Below are 22656 nucleotides of genomic sequence, written 5' to 3'. Positions count from 1 at the left end.
CGAACCCCGTAACAGTATCTTACGCCAAGCACAAATCAGCTGAAATCAAATCTTTGAAAGACCTTTGACCGCGCTTTTTTACGAGCCTAATAACTTCAAGGATATCAAATTCTTCTTTTGGATTTGCAAAATCAAAATGCTTTTAAGAAATGGCATAATTCAAACTACCAACGAAACAGGGCTTTAGTATGTTATTTTAAAAAACTCGGAATATCCCCATTATCCATCTACAGTCAACGAGGTGTGGTGAAATTTATGCGTTAAGTTCTTTTGAAAAACTTAGAGGTCAGTAACCATCTTATCAGCTATCGATTAGGATGACTGGATCGTAATATAGTTGATATTTTTATTATGATTTTGTATCAAAATAAAATTTTGTACTTTTGTATCCAAATAAGATAATCATTTGTTTTCTTTGTCATATTGGACCTTTCTTGATAAACATAATTGTAAAATTGATATTTTCCAGGGAATTTGAAAACCTTGCATTAGATCTGCTGGACTACTGCTACAGGTCTGACGTTCATATAAGTCTTCAACTTCTGACGTACGAACTGCAAAACTGGAGCAAGCATACCTGCTTGGGGATAGCTGTAGCTGCCAAGCACAGTGCCTTCTTGGCACACACGGCTTCCCAGATGTTAGTTGCCGATCTATGGATGGGAGGGCTGAGAACGAGGAAACACACTAATCTCAAGGTATGTATCTTGTTGTTGCGTTCTACGGGTTCGTGGGTTTGGAGTGATTGATGACAACACTTGATGACACAGGAGAGTTCCAAAGACACTTTTACGCCCGTTGAAAAACTACGATAAACACGCTGAAACAAACAGCAACACAGCCTTCCGGCCAAAGAATATGTATTGCTAATTAAAAAAGGCTTCACATAAGCAGGCAAAGAATCTCTAAGGAGAAGAAGTAAAGGTTCCCCGGGGCAAATGTGGCTCCGTCAGACCGAAGAGACACATCATGTATATCCCTGAAGCTTACTTTAAAGGAGCAAACCATTCCAAAGCTATCCACCCTCCGTACCTCACTGCGCATGTGCGAAATAACATCACGAGGCAACAAAGCAGCATCAAAGAATGCAGCATGCCGTCGGCCATGTTAGCAGTCTTTTACCATGTTGTTCGAAAACGTTCTTTGTTGTTGTAGTCAGAGGTACTTGGTTTTAGCTATGTGAAATTCTTTTAAAGACTTTTTAAATGTAATGCTGTAAGTGAAATGGTTTTGGCTATTGGGTGAAAACTTTGCTCTTGGTTTTCACAATGGTCATTCCAAATAATTGTCTAAACGTTTTCATGGTAATTTGTTTTTAAAGTTGTTGTCGGATAATTATAATGTATTTCAGTGTTTTCAATTTATTTAGGGGTGCCTTTAATTGTCTTTAAATATTTTTTTTTCTGTTTGTTAGTTATTGCAAATTTTGCTTTTAAAATTTCACTGTAAAATTTTAACTATGCATCCATAAAAATTTATTACGTTTTGTATGGCATGTGTTTCCCCCCCTTTTTAAGTTTACAGAAGAAAAGAATTAAGAAATTTATTTCATTTAAATTTTGTCTTCGTACGGCTCGCTGTTTAAATTGAAAGTAAAAATTGGACAGGATTTCTATAATTAGCCCCAAAATTCCAACTAACATCCTTTTGCTCATAAAACTCCAGAAATGTATGAAAATAAAACATTTTGAGTTATTTCAAAGTAAAAAATTTACTATCTCCTCGAACTGCGCTGTTTAAATTTCACCCTGCGCTGGTGTTTCACTGCATAGCCGTGGCTCTTCGGTACTGCGGCGCAGAGGCAAAACAGGTTTACATTGCGTCTATGGATGCTTTCATTCTTCTCCTTAGAGATTCTTTGTAAGCAGGAGTGGCTCCCTTCGAACGAAAAGGGAAACAGCTGCGCGTCAAATATCTGTCGCCAAAAGGCGCCAAAGCTGATGTCGAAGCTCGAACAGGTTCGACAGTCACGTGCTTATTCACAAAGCCTACAGACCGTTTCTTCTGCTGTTTGCTCCGATTGGTTAAAAGAGGTAGGGTTACAGAATCTAGTGCTTGGCGACTTTTGATTCATCACCTTTACAATTTGTATCTGAGCGTCGTGTACCAAAACGTGAGCATAACCCACCGGAGAAACCGCAGCCCAGAGGTAACGAGCGCGGGAATAATTCTCAGAGTTCTAAGTTGCTAGTTCTATCCCCGGTCGTAGCTTTCATAAACTCTGCTCTATACGGATTTATTTTTTATTTTAACTTTATTGAATGACTTTGTCATTATTTGTCTTTTCGCCTTCGGGTACGGTGTTAAAAATTAAACGCCTTTATTTTCTCTATTTTTGTTAATGTTAATTTTTCTTTGGTTTGTACTCTTTGTAGTAGGTACCAGTAAGCAAGATTACGATCCAAGATCCCGAAAAGCGTTTCAATAGAAATAGCGCATAATGGAATAAAATATAATTTTAGTTATACTTCTTCGTAAAAAGAATAGGTATCCGACACCCTTAAATGTTTAGTGAATGTTTTCATTTGGTTAATTTTTTAATATTCCTCTATTGGTATAAATTAATGCGCTATGAAAATTTACACAACAGACTCTTCCTAAGTGAAATAACGAAAAGGTGCATGTGCTGTCTCCATATAAACACCTTTTCTTGTAAAACAATTACGTACTTTTAAAAGTTTAAATTCAAATACAAATAAACTATTAATAAGATCAGTAGGTTATTTAAGATATATTCCACACAATTCCTCTAAGCTTTCATTCATAAACTAAAAAAATATCGAATGAAATAAACGCTGTTTCCGTTTGTTTGGCGTTAATTACCACGCCTACAGGGCGATAACTTGCCATTCCAAAAATGACCGCCAAGCAGATGTTTCCTCCAATGAGAGCAGCCCGTAGCGAAATTGTCTGTAGGCATTGTGAATATGCCAGTCACGTTTATCAAGAGTTTGAAGCTATGTGACTCCATTTTTCCCCCTCCATATTGACGGATATAAAATCAGACATCAAACTGCGATGTGGATAATGCAAGTTCAACAACAGTCAGTGAAACTGAAACTTCACCTAATGTTCTTATTCATCTTAATCCGTGTTCCTCAATTTCCTGTACACGTGACGGAGGAGGAAAATCTTGTCCAGGTTCGGTTCGGTACATCACAGAGGGGGATATTCTCGCCAACAGGTTCCGTCGCCAAATCCCTTGGCGAATTTTCCCTCTTCCTTCTAGCGGCGTAGAAGACAAACTGGTTTACATTACGTCTATAGAGCCTTTCCTTCTTTACTTAGACGTTCTTTGTTCAGGCTATCAAGCTATAACGGTGAAGACAACTTCATGGCACTTAATTACAGGTTCCGTCTCGGTTAGTCCCTCTCGAGCTAATGGAACTTAAAGCAATACTACTGAACACAGCACACTCAAGGTATTCTTCCCGATAAATTTACGATTCCGGATTTTCCAATGAACCTAATGTTTCTACAGCACTATTCGTGCATATACACAAGAATATGTGTTACATTTAAAAAAATCTGATGCAGACACTATATGACTTCCTTGTACAGAATATTAAATTACACGCATTTTTTGCTGCATTTCGTTTAAACTTCTATCCTATAATTTAACTTCAAGAGATATAGATTTCTCATTCAATTAATTCGGTTCTCACTTCGCGGTAACTTTCTGAAGTTACTCGTTTTTGAGTTATGCGAGATATATACATACAGATGTCACGAAACCAAATCTCTTCTGAGTCCATTTTAAATATTTTTTGCAACCCGTTTGGGGGAAAAGAGTCCTTTATTCTGCCCTTACATTCAAATGCCACACAGAAACATCGTTAAATTGTATTCGATAACGGTCAAATTGGGTATTTTTGTTGAAATATGACATCCGGAATTTTTCCATGATTATAATACTTCCTTTACTTCGTGCAATTAAGTAAAAAGAAACTGTTTATGAGCAGGTAAATTTGACCATTTCGTTCCTCAGTTCTAGGCCCACCAGCGGCCGAGCGGTAAAAGTCGTTGAACACTGGTAGTTCGGTCCGAGGTTCGAATCCCGCGAACGGGCTGGCTGCATGGGTGTTTTCGTCGTTTTCCCCATGTGTAACGTGTATACGAGCCAGTTTCCCTTAGAAAGTCCTCCACGAAGGCATCCCTCCTCTTAGGCAGATAGCCCTCGTGTGCTTTGCCATAATTAAATACACCAACACCAACACCGTTCCTCAGTTCTATTCGGAGATTCGTGTTTCCTAAATTTGATATTTTATTGAATGATAGAAATTCCTTTCTTCTGATAAGAAGACATTCTGAGCAATCATTCAACTTAAGGTTTTCTGATACGATTGACACTTTCGAAATTACCTTCTCCTGAAATGAATTTACTCTTAATACCTGAATGAATACCCTTATAACTGAATCTTTAATGAAGGAGCATATTTTCTAACGCTATCTACTTGTGTACCCATATAAACATTCAATCATTGATATCAGAGCCCACCAGCGGCCGAGCGGTAAAGTCGCTGAACACTGGTAGTTCGGTCCGAGGTTCGAATCCCGCGAACGGGCTGGCTGCATGGGCGTTTTCGTGGTTTTCCCTATGTGTAACGTGTATACAAGCCAGTTTTCCTTAGAAAGTCCTCCACAAAGGCATCCCTCCCCTTAGGCAGATAGCCCTCGAGGCTTTGCCATAATCACACACACACACACACACATTGATATCAGAAGATTGTGCAAGATGTGGAACATGTTCGTTCGATGTGGAAAGTTTGAACAAATGCTTCTTATAACTATTACGTATTTTTATTAGATGTCGCTTGTTTATTAGATTTATTATTTCTTATCCAGGTAATTTTAGGTTTACTTTTCCCTATCACCATCATGTACTTGGAATTCCGGAGTCGAGAAGAACTCCAACTAATGCCCCAGACAGAAGAGGAACACTTTCTGGAAATGGCTGAAATGGACGATGAAACAGAAGGATCCGGAGAAAAAGAGAAAATGGTCAGGCAGACACCGAGACCGCTCAGAGAACAATATGAGGTAAAATTATTCTTAAAATTCGAATGCTCAAAATATCGTTCCCTACCTTATTTTGTGCGAATTAAATGCATTAACTTTTATCTAACAACAATGCGTGCAAACCTGTATTCAAATTTAGAAATTACATTTTGAGGAGATTTAAAAATTTTATGCAGTATTTACTATAACTTCAGGAAAAAATTCGAATATTAAATTTCAATTTGGAAACAAGAAATTTCCAGATTTAAAACAATTATATGGCTGTTTAGAGTTGCTGCTTTAGTAAGAGATACATGATTTATACTAACACCAAAGCATTTTCCTCTTTTAAATTCCGATATACTCCCCAGTGTTTGAAGTCCGATTTCCCAATACTGCTGAAGATTCAAACTTCGCACTTTACTGATGTTGAATAAATTCACAACTATTCATGATTCCCAAACAGAAGGGCATGGACTTTCTTGAAATATAGAGTTCTACTGTAAAGTATATTTTAATTTTATAACAGTTATTTTAATTTATTTCACCTTTCCTGTCTTTCCGAGCTTTAGCTTATAACTCCCCACCAGAAGAGTTTAGAATCACATTAAATGCAAATGAGGAAGAGAATAGTATTTAATGAGGAAGAGAATAGTAATTTTCTACCTTAATGAAAAGTTAATCATTGGAAATCAAACATTTTCTAAAATAACCAAAAATTAGAACCAAAAAATAATTTAAGGTGAATTTTCGGAAAAAACGTTAAGTACTGAATTACGTGCACTAGAATATTTACTCTGTCTGATAGTGTACCCTTATACACATTCAATGGTGTTGATGTCAGAGGATTGTGCAGGATCTGCAACACGTTCGAGCTCACTTTCTTCATATTTATTCTACTCTGTTGCAGGTATTATGCTGGGGACTGATGCATTTGCGTCCTCACGCTTGGTGTACCTTTCGAGATACAAAATGTGAACAAAAAATGGACTTGAAACCATTGACAGTCCTTGACAGAGATTGACAGTCAAGAACAATCAATGTTTCCTGAATCCTTCATCTTACTGTGACATACACATTCAATGGTGTTGATATCAGAGGATATTGTGCAGGATCTGGAACATATACCGAGCTCGCTGTCTTGTTCCTCAGACCACTCTGTTACAAGTTTTTTACTGTGAAGTTACGCATTAACATTATGATACATGGTATATACTTCGAGATACAAAGTTTGGACAAATAAATGGACTTAAATCCATTGATAGTCCTTAACAGGGATTGACAATTTTCAAGAACAGTCAATGTTTCCTCAATCTGCCATCTTACTGTGCCATACACATTCATAACACGTTGATATCGGAGGATTTTGCAGGATCTGAAACATATTCAAGCTCACTTTTGTTCCTCAGACCACTCTGTTACAAGTATTGTGCTATGAACTGGTGCATTTGAGTCCTGATACACAGTGTATCCTTCGAGATACAAAGTTTGAACAATTAAATGGGCTTAAATCCATTGATAGTTTTTAATAGGTATTGACAAGCAAGAACAATCAATGTTTCTTGAATCTTCCATCTTAGTATGACCCAAATCGTAATATAACCGCTTCATGTTTCATTTTGGACATACGACAGTCATAACCATGTGCCTCTAAAAAAGCTGTCCACAAACAAAATCTTCTAGAAATGGCAGAAACGATGAAGACAGACTAATTTCTGAACAAATACACAGTTTGCGTTGTGTAATCTCCTGGCACTTCGCTCTTGATTAACATTGAAACAGTCATTTAGCACAGGTAATAATTGACAGTGGCCTTGCTATAACTTCACGAACATGTACTTGCTGTATTAACCGAATGAAACATATTAAAATACTAATGAAAAATTAAAGAGGCATGGCTAATTCAGTTTGAAGATTTTTTCCATCGAAACAGCACGTCAGAAGGCTCCCGAACTCTCGACTAGGATTAATATACATAGGATTAATATACACGTTCCAACAGATAGTTTGATAGGCTGTTTCTGCAGATTTAAATGAGTTCAGGAGACTATGAATTCTACCTTAATTTGAGTTGTCGTTGATTTACGTTTATTTTTACTTTAGCTTTCTCACTCTCAAGCTATCTTTTTCAAATAAATTCCTATTGCCTTGGGAATTTATTCTGTTGAACAAAATTCTTCGTTTTTATAAATACGCAAACACATGAATGTAGATATTGTGGCCGTTGATGTATCAGAAAGGAGTTGCTTGCCTTAGTAAGAGATACGTACATGATTTATACGAACGCCAAAGCATTTTCCTCTTTTAAATTCCGATACACCTCCCAGTGTTTGAAATCCGATTGCCCAATACTGCTGAAGATTCAAACTTCTCTCTTTACTTATGAGGTACTTCGTGGTATAGTGGTTCTGCACGCTGGGCCGGTATTCCACAGGTCCATGGTTCGATTCCCGGCGAAGGCGGTTGCATATTTTTCATCTTTTCTGATTTCAAAAATAAACCTAATGACTCTACAAGTGGCGCCCGGACTAAAATGGTTGTGGATGATGATTCTCCGCACCCAGGATTTGGCAACTGGGTCCCCTAAAACCCTAGTCGCCCTTTAAAAAGAGATGTATATAAAGTATTTCTCCCACTTCCCTAGCGTGCCTTCATGGTGTAACGGTAGCACGCTATGCCTGTATTCCAGAGGTCCGTGGTTCGATTCCCGGCGAAGGCGGTTGCATATTTTTCATCTTTTCTGCTTCCAGTTAACTTAATGACTCTACTAGTGGCGCCCGAACTAAAAGGGTATTGGATGATGATTCTCCACACCCAGGATTTGTCGACTAGGTCCCCTAAAACCCTAGTCGCCCTTTAAAAAGGGGAGTATATAAGGTATTTCTCCCACTTCCCTAGCGTGCCTTCGTGGTGTAGCGGTAGCACGCTGGGCCTGTATTCCAGAGGTCCGTGGTTCGATTCGCGGCAAAGGCGTTACTAATTTTTCCTCTCTCTGGCTCCAAAAAAAATACCTAATGTCTCTACAGTGGCGCCCGGACTAAAATGTGGTGTGGATGATGATTCTCCACACCCAGGATTTGGGGATTGGGTCCCCTAAAAACCCCTGTCGCCCTTGAAAAAGGGGAGTATATAAGGTATTTCTCCCACTTTCCTAGCGTGCCTTCGTGGTGTAATGGTTCTGCACGCTGGGCCGGTATTCCAGAGGTCCGTGGTTCGATTCCCGGCGAAGGCGGTGGCTAATTTTTAATCCTCTCCAGCTTCCAAAAAATCCAATTGTCTCTACATACTGATGGTGAATAAACTCACAACTGTTCATAATTCCCAAACAGAAGTGCATAGACTGCCCTGAAATATAGAGTTCTACTGTAAAATATATTTTAATCTTATAACAGTTATTTTAATTTAGTTCGCCTTTCCTGTCTTTCCGAGCTTCAGCTTACAACTCCCCACCAGAACGAGATTTTAGAATCACGTTAAATGCAAATGAGGAAGAGAATAGTATTTAAGTCAAGTGACTTTGCCAGAGGCAGTGAGGATTCCCAAGTAGCGCGCGTTAGCATTTGGGCTACATCTCTCTAAAAGCCCACCAGTGACCGAGCGGTAAAGTCACTGAACACTGGTAGTTCGGTCCGAGGCTCGAATCCCGCAAACGGGCTGGCTGCATGGGTGTTTTGGTGGTTTTCCCCATGTGTAAAGTGTATACGAGCCAGTTTTCCTTTTAGTGTGCTTTGCCATAATTAAATACACCACCACCACCACCACCACATCTCTCTAAGATGATACTGCTCTAGGCCGTATTACGTGCCTTTTAATAGTTCGCTGGCTAATTTAAGATTACGGACGAACTAGTTTAGAATTATGTTAGCTCCGCTAAATCTCTTTACTCAGTCATAAATTAGTTATCTTACATTTTGAGTTGAAGCCCAAGTGGAGGCTTTGCTGTATGCCCTGAGAAAGGAACCGACTGTTAATCTTTATTTGGAGTAAACAAAGGGTAATTAAAACCTTCGTGAGTTTACGTTTCTATTCTTTGATATAAGTTATTATTCTCTTAGTAGTCATTAGGTTCCTCAACACTTAATTTGACAGAATTTATTCTGTCAAATTAACTTTCCTCCTTTTAAGTCCTCCCTTTCCTCACCTTTCAAGTGAGGAACTCTATATTATATTCACCATGTTTCAATTTTATTGTGCAAGCCCTGTAAGTACAAACAGAATACGATGTAAACGTATTTAAACAGAAACACAAAAATAAAATCTTGCAGCTTAAAATACATCCATAAAGAAATGTTGGTAAGAAATGGACCTAACTGTAGTTAAATTCACAGAATGTTTGAAATAAAGTAAATCTGAGAAAATAAATGAAATTTAATACTTCTAATGAATAACAAATACACTTCACGTAAATTTATCTGTTTAAGAACATACAGAAAATGTATGTCTTAATGAAAACACCCAGGGAAAAATTATATCTGTTCACGCGGTTTCCTTCAGAAGTTTCAAGTATAATACTTAAAGCTGATTTAACGTATAATAAAGTACAATACTCAAAGCTGATTTTTAAAGTTCAAATTGGTAACAAATGCCAGATATACATTGTTAACTGCTTTTGCCTTTGTTTTGAATTACTATGCAGAATCCATATTTGCTCCCAAATTATGCTCATGCATGCTTTGAAATGTATTGAGTATTATTTAATGGAAATTAATTCTAAGTGTGTGTGAGTTGCGGTTGTCACTGTGCTGTGTGGCGGAACGTAGCGCATCTGATTCCGTATAATTAATGGTACATTTTCCCGTGATTCTCCTCAGCCATCCAACTGCCTAACCCTCGTTGATGCCAATGCAGTTGCCAGCCAAAGACCAATCGGTCAGGTTAAGGAAATTTCATCCCGGAATTGAACTGTGACAGAGCCATATCGACTATCATAACCAGACTTAGGACAAATCACTTAAAAGGCATGAGGATTTCTGCAGACGGACAGGTGACAGGTGACAGCAGGACAGGGCACCCGGACGGCTTTCTATGACTACTCGGGTATTACCCTGGCCCTGCAACTATCTAGAGACTTCACAGTTGTAAGACGCTTTTATGCCAATTGTGTTTATTGCATGTGCCCTATTCCGGCCTGCAGAGGTCTATGCCCATTTTTTCTAGTTTTTCCATGATGCTTTTAAGCTTTTGCCGCGTGCCTCGATGTTTTACGAGAAGGTGTTTGAAAGGCAGAACATTGGTAGTTGGGAATTTGATGTGCCATTCTGCTGTTAAGGGGCACTCCGTGACATAATGGTCTGCAGACGGACAGCGTAGTTACACCAACATTTGCCCTCATTGCCCAGATGACATCCCACTGTCTCGCCATCACATCTTCAGCTGCCCAGCAATCCAGGCCAGACTGTTGAACATCGGTATTGAAGACCCAGTGGACCTACTTTATACTGATAGAGCTTCCGAGGTTGCAAAAGCTGTCTTTGACAGCTTCGAAGCTATATAATTGCATTTTGTCATAGACACGACATCATCAATGGTACATTTTTGAGGTTCCGTAATACTTACTGCGTTTTTAACTCAAAACATATTTATTACGATTACGAGAAGCTCTTTACAAATATATAATTCATGGATAGTATATAACTGTTAATGAAGTGCATTATAGTCCTCGTGACATCAGGAGTCTGCAACGAGGGTTTCTCTAGTCGAGAGTTCAGGAGCCTTCTGACGTGTTGTTCCTATGGAAAAAAATCTTCAGACTGAATTAGCCATGCTTCTTTAATTTTTCATTAGTATTTTACATCCTCTGATTCGTTATAGCTGAAACGATGTCAGAGTAACGATGACTGGTTCGTCAGCCCTCCTGAAACCAAGAGGTTTTGACTACAGACACAATGCAGAACATTAAGATCTTTTGACACTAGTTGTGAAGTTATGTCTCTTGCACTGTCAGCCGGGACGAATTATTGCGTCTGCGATGTCAGAAACATGCCCTGTGACACATCTTAAAAACCTGGAGACAGTGACTTGCGGGGACTGAACACACGATTTTCTCATCTTTATGTGTTCCGCCGCACAACTAAAAAACGTTCTGTGGGAAGTGATTGCACGACATTTATCATCATAAGTTAGAACATAGGATTTTGTCGTATGAAGCTTTAAGGCAGTGTTAGCATAACAATAAAAAAAACTGTTTCAATGTCTTTGCACAGGAAAAGGAATGATAAGTTCTTTGTTGAGCTCTAAGCACAAATGATCATGAGGATGATGCGTGAATTCAAGTATACTTTTATTTGTACTTCGGAAAATGGGAAAAATCTTTGACCACGTTAAATGCTCAGCTTTTGATAACATAATCCGGACCATAACCACAGTGACTTTACATCAAGACTAACTAACAGCGCTAACTAGCAGGCCTCGGGACTTCATCGATAGATCCGGAAATAGCCTTCGAAGTATCAACAATGATAAGAGGTTGAGGCAGGGAAGAGAGTGCAAAGATAGGTACATCCAGCATGGCAGGCGAGACAGATAAGTTCCAGACTCCTGACCATCGCCCTATCCTGAGTTTATCACGTGAAAAATATTTTAGACATATCCTTCGTAGGCAGGGCAATAGAATAATAAGCAATTGAAGTTTTAACCTGTTTAAGTATCAAAAGCAATTATTGACGGGAGTGAAGTAGTGTGGAATAGAAAATATCAATAGTTCCTTAGGTGCATATCTATTTGCAACAGGAGTGGCTTGAATGAAAGACCGCGGTGGAGTTGCAGGGGCTGTAAGCTGGGGCAGGTGGTTAGGATTCACAGTGAAAGCTTAGTTATTAGCTGAAAGTAAGGAGAGCACCAGAGCAAGAGAAAGCACAGGCTTTCTCAATTAAAAAATTCCCAATTAAAAAAATAAAAAATAAAAAATAAAAAAAAATCTTAAATGTTTCAGATTTTAAATTACGTCCAAAGGGGCGTTTTTTAACATTTTGTGTGTTACCTTTCTTTATTAAATATCATGTTCCTCGCACTTAAACCATAAGATCCAGTGCAACAGCAATATCGCAAAATAGTTTTAAAACGAGCGTATCTTTAGAATTTCCGATACAGAGACTCACGCGCTGGAGATAAAAATGTTTTTTCTGCACAACGTTGCCATTGCTCGCTTTGAAATCCTTGAGTTTGTTAATCAAAAATTCGTCAAAGTTTTAAAAAATAGGAAATCGATCATAAAACAAATTTCAAATTTCAAATTTGGTCTTCCACATGCTCATATTCGTTGGAGGATTACGTTATTCAAAATTCGATGACTCTGTGTACCGTTGTTTTATCACAATACGAGAAATATACATACATTTATGCAGATTTTTCATTATTTAATTTCTTCAAATATAATGTGGGACTCTAACATTTTGTGGCAACAGTTTGAAAAGTGAACCGACATTTATGAGTCCGACGCAAAATGCCAAAACGAAACTATTAGTCCTTCGGGATTCAAATCCCTTTGGACTAAAAATGAGTAAAGAGAGCTGCCAAGAGATGGCGTCACTTATGCGAGCTATATTACAAAAATTATTATAAGTTTTTACATATAGTATCCAAATAGAGTGAGGTATAGAATACAAAATACAAAGTGCGTTACAAAATAGAAACAAAAATTAATCCAGGTTTCCGAGTACGTTCGCTGGCCGTCGTCTGCTATCCACATGAAATGGATCGTAATCTAACATTTGAATAAATGCATTGATACATCATGGACACGTTAGAAGGGACGTTGCCTTCAACCGGTGACACACTGGAAGGATGGAACGTCCCCTTGACCATGGTCATGCTTTGACGAATCTTGGATTTTGACCCATTTCTACCAGGTGAAGTCCTGCGACAGCTACCCGGCTCTTTATGGGAAATTTTTTTATTCAAATTTAACAAATTCACTCTATGCAAAAGTGTTTAAATGCAAATTTCTAACAAATTTTTTATGTATAACGTCACGTTACGGTTTCAAAATAAATAAATACTGTGAATATGAAAAACTAGAAAACTCCGGCGGTCATACGAAATGACCCTTGTTCTAGATATTACAGTTAAATGATTTGTGCAAAGGTGTCTGCTAATTCAAACTGAATTACTCAGGGCAGTCGGCGAGGATACCCTTAGCTTACTGCCCCACGGGGTTTCCCCTTCTACTTGCTTAATTGCTTTAAGTAGAGTGCAATGAAGGAAACTACTGGCGGTACATTTCTTAAGAGCCACCGCTATCTCAATAAATAAAGGTGATTTAAATAATGTTAATTCACATGTCAAAGATCTCTTTGTACACATCATTTCTTGTGTAGATCTTTCCATCATTTTTAAGCTCGCCTTGCAGAGGACCATCCATTATTTTTAACTTTACGTCCGTTCTTTCACGAACTCTTGAACAGGCAACATAAAGTTGACCGTATCCAAATGCAGGCTGGAGTAAAAAAATGCCAACACGCTTAAACGTTTGCTCTTGACTCATGGATGGTCGTAGCAAAGGCAAGTTTTACAAGAAATTGTCTACGTCTCAATTGAAACGGCAACTCTGTGCCGTGGCAGCTTCACACCATTGGCTGGTACAGTTACGCAAGCAACCCATAAACTATCGGCGACAAACAGACACTTAAGCCACATATAATAAAAATATTTATTTATTTATTTCATTTTATTTGTTTTTTCATCGTTGCCGGTTGCATATTTCTGAATTCTATTATATATAGATGTTAATTTTATTTATTAAATGTTAAATGCACGTACTCTTGTATTTTTAATTTTCACGGCTTAGCGTTCTCATAATAGTCGTCACGCGCTGCACTGCACGGGGAATAAAACAATTTACAGTTACGCAAGCAACCAATAAACTATCGGCGACAAACACTTAAGCCGCTTATATATATATTACATTGTGTACTTTTTCTATTCTCTATAGCAATGTCTTCATTGTTACGACAAGCACGGAATTATCAGAGTTTCAAAATTTCTGTAAATATTATTCTTTCATGTACTAGAAAAATATGAGTAGAGTTTAGATACAACAATAAACTGATATTGAGACATAATGTGTTCCTTCCTCGATGTCTTATTTAGCTAGCTTTCGTTGTGAACTAACATGACTTTTCATTTGCAAGCTGCAGGATCGGTTAACTGCAAAGGTAATTGTTTTAAAGTTCAAATGCATATAGGTGTTTTGCTTTTGATTGCAGTTTATGTGATTACCTCTAACTGTTAAATAGTCCAGTTTTTAGAACCGAGTTTTAAGAAGTATTGAAGGTATTTTTCTGTCTTAATGTTAGGAAAACTACGGTAAATATGCTTTGATTCAACTTCGAATAATTATTATGTAACTTTCTGCATTCTCCGGAATTCAAATCGTTTTTTAACATTACTTTCCTCGATTTTAATTTTTTCCAAGAGAAAATGCTCTTCTTCAGTTCAATTAAACAAATGCAAGGGAACGCAAAGCTTAATGGGGAGTGAGCCCATATACTTTACAAAGTATAACTACTTAATCCTTTCTGCCTTTTACAATTTTTTTTTCACTGGGCATTTAGTATTAGCATTAATCTTTGTTTTGTTTTATGTTTTTACGTTCTACGGGTTCGTGGACTTGGAGTAGTTGATGAAAACACTTGATGAAGAATCAAAACACAATTTATTCGGCAGTATTACACAGGACAGTTTCAAAGATGCGTTACAGTAGTCGAAAACCTCTGACAAACACGCTGAAACAATCAGCTACACAGCCTTAATGCTATAAGGGCGAAACATTAGAATACAGCTCCCGGCTCGGTTGGGTTGCTCTCGAGCTAATCTTTGAACTCAAAGCACTACAACTGAACATACTCTCAAGATACTCTTCACGAAAAACCGCTTCTCCGCGTACAGCCAGTGTTTATATAGATTTTGACCTGCCCTCGAGAACATTCTGGGGCAAACCGGTAAGAATTCATTCTAGAATGTCCTCGCTCCGTCTATGGCATATCGCCAATTTTGTTGCCAAATGGGCAATTTCGCGCCAAATCTGGCAACCCTGCCTTTCCTTGCCATTTTCTGGCAACCCTAAACTCACTTTGAACAATACGGCCAAGAAAAACAATATGGCATGCATTATCGCTACTTTGCATGAGCTCTTAGCCATCGTGTGCTTGTGCTTGTTTAGATTAGTCTAGTTTTTTCTCTAGATTCTAAAGTTGTATATTTTTTGCCGAAGATGCCTTGAATATTTTAGAATTAATCTCTCTCTTACCATTTAATTGCAGTCCTACGTGAGCATTCGCTCAGGCAGTATTTGCAACTCGAGTACACGCATCAATAAAATTGAAAACGGGAAAGTGTTCCCCTTCGAAATCAGTCTGGACAGCGACAAGGACAGGATGAAAAGTAAACAGAAGCCACTTAAACTAGGAAAGAAGATATACGAATTTTACGGAGCTCCCATTACGAAATTTTGGGGACACACTGTAAGTACTGTAATACTATTAAAAAAAAAAAAAAAAAAAAAAAAAGCTTTCTATGTCGTTTCAAACGAAAGTTGAATCTTACCTTAAAAATACCTTAAGTTGGTTAATTAGCTAAGACTATTCTAGAGCTATCTAGCTCAAAAGGTAAAAGAAAAATAAATAAATAAATAAATAAGCAAAAATTTTTAAAAGTCATATGTAAAAATAAAAGAAACTTAAGAGAAGAAAATTAATAAAACTTTTGCTTGCAATTATCTGTTTTTTAAGTTCCCTTGTGCCTTCATTTCGCTTTCGTGACGATAAAAAATTTTCTATTTAGCAAATAGGAATGAAAGAAGTAATTAAGGAATTAAATTTTACATTAAGGGGATCGTAGCTAAATGGTGTTTTTGTAAATCTTAGGTACTTTGAATATTTACCACCTAAATTAATAATGTATGAAAAAGGTAAAAGACAATTGTTTAAATATTAGGTTTATTAATAGGTGATAATTGGGGAAAACACTCTTAAGTATTAATTAATTTTACTTTCCTTACACCTGTTTGAGATAAAAATAAATTTTGTTTTCTCAGAAGTTACATTGGTTAATCTTTAGAATATGGTAACAGGTAGTTTGGCGACATTTTGGTAAGGCTAAAGGTTACTAGCTAGGACTTTAGCAGAGTACATGGATAAAGTCAAGAGTGTGCACAATGCCATTTTTGTGCAATTCTGGGATGTTTTTTTAAGTTAAAATAAGTCGTCGTGTACATGGATACCGTGTACATGCAATTCTTAAAAATGCGGCAAGCAGTTGGCGATTCTGCACTTTCTCCCAATTTCGCACCTAATCTTCGTCATGATTAAGCATTTTTGTTCCGTAAAAGTTCTAGTATAAGCGTAATTCGGCAAGCAGATTGTTGGAAAAAATGTTGAGCAAAAAAAAAAAAAAAAAAAAAAAAAACATGCCTTTACTTCGTGAAAACAAAATGGCGTCCAAAACAAAACTAGCAGGTTGCTGTAGCAGGGTTGATCGCCAAATGTTCGCCAAACAATCGCCAAGTTACCATAAAGTAAAGATTCACCGTTATATTTATTTGCACCATTTCATAGAGTGTTTGCGTTTGAAAAGAAAATCCGTTTTACTATAGCTTGTTTTTCTGTTAAGAATTAAAAACACTAATCTGAAAATTTAAAGAATAAAAATTTTTAATTTAAATTTTTTAATTTAAATTTCTAATTTAAAATTAATCCCACTGTTTAAAATGTTAGTTCTAATTTAAAATTTCTTAATTAGTAATTTAAAGGCGTTCATAAAAATATTGCCACGTTATCTAGTAATTGATTTTATGAATGTCTGATTCCATACTTTTATTAAATTGCGTTACATGATGTCTCCACTTATAACTTGTTAATTTCTAATACCATAGCAAAAAATGTTTAAGCGTTTTTGCTTGTTTCTCCTTAGATGGCATATGGAATCTTCTTGGTGCTATTTACATACGTAGTCCTAGTAAGAACGGAAGATCATATGTCTTGGCAAGAAGCTTATGTCACATCATACATCTGCACTCTTGGCTTAGAAAAGATCCGTGAGGTAAGTGCGGAATATAAAAAATAAGGTACTTTATAGTTTATCGGGTATTTCTCCCACCTTCCTAGCGTGCCTTCGTGGTGTAGTGGTTCTGCACGCTGGGCCGGTATCCAGAGGTCCGTGGTTCGATTCTCGGCGAAGACGTTTGCTCATTTTTCATCTCTCCGGCCTCGAAATAACCTAAAGTCTCTACAGTGGGGCCCGAACTAAAAAAGGGTGTTGGATGATGATTCTCCTCACCCAGGATTTGGCGACTAGGGTTCCCTAAAAACCCAGTCGTCCTTTAAAAAGGGGGAGTATATAATGTATTTCTTCCACCTTCCTAGCGTGCCTTCGTGGTATAGCGGTTCTACACGCTAGGCAAGTATCCAGAGGTCCGTGGTTCGATTCCCGGCGAAGACGTTTGCTCATTTTTCATCTCTCTGGCCTCGAAATAACCTAATATCTCTACAAGTTGAAGTAAAATTCAGAAGAAAATTATTTCTGTAGCCATTGCTGAAAATTTTCTGAAGGTGATAAATGCTAAACTATTCAGAGTCGTATAAAGCTATTCTCGGATTGTCATTCCAGAATATTGTGATTTTAATATATAAGACTTTCGCATCTAAATATACATTGGTGCATTCTACGGGTTCGTGGATTAATGACAACAATTGATAAAGAATGAAAACACGATTTATTAACCGATATTACTCAGGACAGTTCTGAAAACACGTTTACAGCTGTCGAAAAACTGCGATAAACATGCTGAAAAAAATCAGCAAAACTGCTTTCATGCTACAACGGTGGAAAGAGCTTCACGGCAAAGCGCTATAGTACAGCTCCCGACTCGGTCGATCGCTCTCGGAGTTCAGACACTATTATTGAACTCAACGTACTCACAAGATACACTCTTTATCTTTTTTTTTGTGGCAATTTTGTTCTTCCTTGCAACTTTCCTTCGTGGTGTGCGTATAGCAGTCGAGGGGTCCGGAATTCGAACCCTCGTGAGAACATTCCAGTTTTTTCATGCTTCCTGCTACGAAATAAAGCTACCGACTCTCTATGGTAACATGGTATAAAGGCAAACTCTCACATTTTCTCTTCTTATTCCATTTTTGTCTGTAGCAACGAACGTTGGCTAAAAAGATTGCAAATACACCGGTCTTGAAGTTCCCTCACTCCCTTGCCTCTTTAGTGTTACGCACGCACGCGTGAATGAAAGCTGCAAGAAACGTCTGATAACTTTTCGTCCCATGCCGATTTGGCGATGCAGTTTTCTTCGAGTCCCCGTTCATCTTCATATTGTTCCGTTCCACATGTTCGTGGATTTGGAGTAATTGTTGACAAAAACTTGAAGAATCAAAACGCAATGTATTCGCCAATAAGCACTATTATTGGGTTGTTCGGAAAGTAATTTCGTTTTTTCCCGTCAGAGGACTTAATTACATTTTTTCGAAACCAACTTCACACTTAAGCCGCATAACCATTATATGTCTTGAGAGCTGATATTACAAGGCTTGTGTGTGAAAAAGTTCTGTTAATTCTACGCAGTAGTTTTTGCTTGGTGCCCTTTTAAATATGGAGAGCAATAAGCAGCATTTTCGTCATATTTTACTTTTTTACTTCAGAAAAGGTAAAAATGCTGTCCAAGCGAGAAAAAAAATTGACGGATGTGTATGGAGAAGGCGTGTTAACAGTACGCCAGTGCCAGAACTGGTTTGCAAAGTTTCGATCCGGCAATTTTGATGTCGAAGATGCACCACGGTCTGGAAGGCCGGTCGAAGCTGACAAAGATGCGATAAAGGCATTAGTTGATGCAAATCGGTGAATAACCACACGAGAGATCGGTGAGAGGTTAAATTTGTCGAATTCGACTGTTTATGGCCACTTGAAAGGCTTGGGCTTAACCTCGAAGCTCGATGTGTGGGTGCCCCATGTTCTTACGGAGCGAAATTTGTGTCGTCGCGTTGACGTGTGTGATTCGCTCCTCAAACGTCAGGAAAATGATCCATTTTTGAAGCGGATTATTACTGGGGACGAAAAATGGGTCGTATACAACAATGTGAAACGCAAGAGGTCATGCAGCAGAAAAGATGAACCGGCTCAAAGCGTTTCAAAAGCCAACATTCACCAAAAAAATGTGATGCTGTCCGTTTGGTGGGATTTCAAAGGAATCTTTTTTTTTTTTTTTTTTTTTTTTTTTTTTTTTTTATAGCTTTTACCGGACAATACAACTATTAATTCGGAAGTCTATTGTCATCAGCTGGACAAATTGAATGATGCACTTAAACAGAAGAGGCCAGAATTAACCAACAGGAAGGGTGTAGTGTTCCACCAGGATAATGCGAGACCTCATACAAGTTTGATCACTCGCCAAAAGCTTTTACAGCTTGAATGGGACATACTGCAACACCCACCATATTCTCCAGATCTGGCGCCTTCCGATTATTATTTGTTCCGGTCCCTGGAAAATTTTTGGATGGTAAAACCTTTACCTCAAATGAAGATGTCAAAAACCACCTGAATCAGTTTTTTGCCCTCAAGGACCAAAACTTTTATGAGCTTGGAATCATGTTACTGCCAGAAAGATGGCAAAAGGTATTGGACCAGAATGGCCAATATATAATTTAATAAAATATTTATTCATTATACGAAAATTGTCTTTCATGTTCCCCCCCCCCCAAAAAAAAAACGAAATTACTTTCCGAAGAAACCAATACATAGGACAGTTGCAAAGACACATTTACACTCATCGAAAAACTGCAACAGACAGGCTGAAACAATCTGCAACACAGCCTGAAAGCTGTGTTGCAGATTTGAAGACGGTTTCACGGCAAAGCACTAAAATACAGCTCCCGAGGAAAGACCTAAGAATGCTTTATAGAATGTTCTCGCTCCATCTATGGCATATCGCCTACTTTGTCACCAAATGGGAGATTTCGCGCCAAATCTGGAAACCCTACCTTTCCTTGCCGTTTTCTGGTAACCCTTTTACCGCTTTGTGGGGAAAATATCCCACTGCAGCTGTGTATTTCGCAGCAATGCAATAGCTTATTATCATACCTCTGAACGAGATCGACCAAGCAGCGCATTTTGTTAAAAAGAAAAGCTGGGTATTTTTCATTCCTACCAAGTCCTATAGTTTTCTGCGAAATTTAATTAGTGATTTTGGCGATGTTTCAGAATTACACGCTCTTCGATGTCCTGTTCTTCTATAACTCTAACTCGCGAAAGTCATTATGTAATCGGTGTTACCTAGGTTTCTTGTGACCAAATATGTACATAAATTTATACTACAAAAATTTAATGCTATAAATAAATATGTGTTTCACATGTGAAGATATTACGAGTTTCTTTTTTGGCGTTATACATGGGTTAAGTCAACATTTATCGTTTATTCAGTTTTAAGTTATGAAGGCACACGAGAAGAAAATCTTAATATTCTCTTTCATTCGGTGACTTTTGGTCTCGATGCAAACAAGGTAAAAATCAAATTCCAGTAATCTCTTCCTTTTGGCTTTGGTATTAAATTCGCTAACACATGGTAAAAGCTACATGACGAGAACATAATCCGCGTCATAGAAGACATAAGGATCTTCAGCAATCAAAGCCAGACGACAGAAATGGGAGAAAAAAAAAAGTTAGAGATGTCTGCCTATTAAAATTAGGAATTATTTTATATAATGTATTCAGTGACAGCTCTGTACAATGCTTTATTGAATCACATCGTTACGGTGTCGTGTACGTTTATGGACAGGATATTTTTCTGATTCATTCAGAATAATATTCAGTGTTTTACAAAAAACTTATAAAGCAGGTATTTATACATATATTAGAAAAATGTCATTATGAAGAGCTTGATAAAAGCATCCTTCTTTGAAGAAGTGCGTTATTATCTATTATCTGTTATCTATATTAAATGCGCTGCCCAGACAGCATAGTGGTTAGGGGAGCCTACTGCGATACCAAAGGACATGGGTTCAAATCCCAGAGAAGGCATGAATGCATAGTATCTTTGCTGCATGGGGGTACTCTAAACACATGGCGAGCCGAAAGTTCTCCCGAGAGGTTGCTGGTAGATGAAGAGGAGTGGGAGACACTCAGGTCCTTCCCCACCGGGATGTTTTCCATCAACCGAGCAACGTCGTACTGTCACCTGCATGGTACTCAATGCGCAGGCGCAGTCTTGCATTCCTCGCCGCGATGAACTTCGGGGGGGGGCTTGTTTTGACGTTGCTATCAGACAAGAGAGATGAGTTACAAAATACGCACTTTTAACGATCTGTTAACATTTTTGTTCGTTTCTATTATAGCTAATAATTTCGGTCGTTACATTGACACAAAAATTTGCGGCCGAAAACGTCGCAGAAAAAACGACACAAGGCGGAAACGTCGTCATACAAAACATTGTGGGAGAAAAGAAATCAAGAAGGAAAAATCGCGATATGAGACATCGTCGTCGAAAATAAAGCGTTTCAGAAACACTACCGTTAAAACACCCTTGTAAAAAATATCTTGTCAGAAAAATAAAGTACCTACAAATTATCGCATGACGATAACATCTCAGACATGTGTTTATCAAGCTTTTAAACTTGTAGATGTATATTCGCATAATGATTTGTGACAGCAAGAAGGAATGAGGAATATTTTTACTTCCCTATTTCATATTTTTTAACTAACTAATAAATTTGTGTAGAAAAAAACGAGAAGGAAACTTAGTTATTCAAAAACACAAAATGAGTGGAAAGTTAACTATGTATAACATTTAACAGAATTTTAAATTTATGAACTTAAATATTAAAGATCATTATTTTAATTATAATTATGCTTTTAAAATAGTAAATGATGGCAAACTACCGTATTGTGAAAAACCCCGTACTATTCGTTAAATTCTTCACCGCGTACTCTGCAAAACTAAAAAAAAAAAAAAAAATGTGAAGCTGGGTATGAAACGTGAATTTTCTATGAATATAAAAATCAGATGCCGGCACGTGATACTCATATTTCTAAGTAAACATTAAAAAAGAGGAACGATTTGGTTTATTTGATTATGTCAAAACACCCTGGGGTCCCACCTGCTTAAGAGGAGGTATGCCTTCGTGGAGGACTTCCTAAGGAGAACTGGCTCGTAGACATGTTACACGTGGGCAAATTACGAAAACAACCATACGGCCATCCCATTGTCTGGAATTCGAGCACTGGGACTGAACTACCAGTTTTCAGTGACTTTATCCGTCGGCCACAATGGGGAAAGGAAAAAATTACTACAAGTGCTTTAATCTCAATAATCCACAATCCCACCTGTTTTGTTTGAGGGGGAAGGGATGTACAGTGTGTAAGAGAAGAATCATTCCTTAAAGATTTATTTAATTGATTAAATTTCGAAAATAGTATTTCAGATGTGATTATTATGCTGAGAATTTTTGCGAAGCACTATCAAAAATTTAGAAAGTGGTTTTTTTAAAAAAATGTTTATAACAAACAAAATAACGGAAAACATATTTTTCAGTTCTTATATTTAAGGTATAGTACGTTTTTTCTTATATGTATATTAAACGTATTATCATACATGCACAAAATGTATTAGTTTTAACCTAATTAATAAAAATAAACTAAAAATAATTGTTCATTATGATATAATTT

General features: G+C 37.5%; 1 protein-coding gene across 1 annotated transcript in view; it reads left to right on the top strand.

The window, feature by feature from the left end:
* Trpm (transient receptor potential cation channel, subfamily M) overlaps positions 1–22656 on the top strand; it is a 1045900-nt gene that overhangs the window by 986998 nt on the left and 36246 nt on the right. Inside the window, exons 16-19 of the mRNA XM_085816215.1 lie at positions 470–698; positions 4846–5040; positions 15258–15458; positions 16906–17034. Coding sequence (XP_085672341.1) covers positions 470–698; positions 4846–5040; positions 15258–15458; positions 16906–17034 — 754 coding nt within the window. The remainder of the gene's footprint in view (positions 1–469; positions 699–4845; positions 5041–15257; positions 15459–16905; positions 17035–22656) is intronic.

The sequence above is a fragment of the Stegodyphus dumicola genome, chromosome 4 (genome assembly GCF_044657685.1).
Source record: "Stegodyphus dumicola isolate Sdum_Otavi_A_Nest chromosome 4, ASM4465768v1".
In the NCBI taxonomy this organism is placed as follows: domain Eukaryota; kingdom Metazoa; phylum Arthropoda; class Arachnida; order Araneae; family Eresidae; genus Stegodyphus; species Stegodyphus dumicola.
Note: the sequence above shows the minus strand (reverse complement) of the source record. Positions and strands in the feature narration are given on the sequence as shown.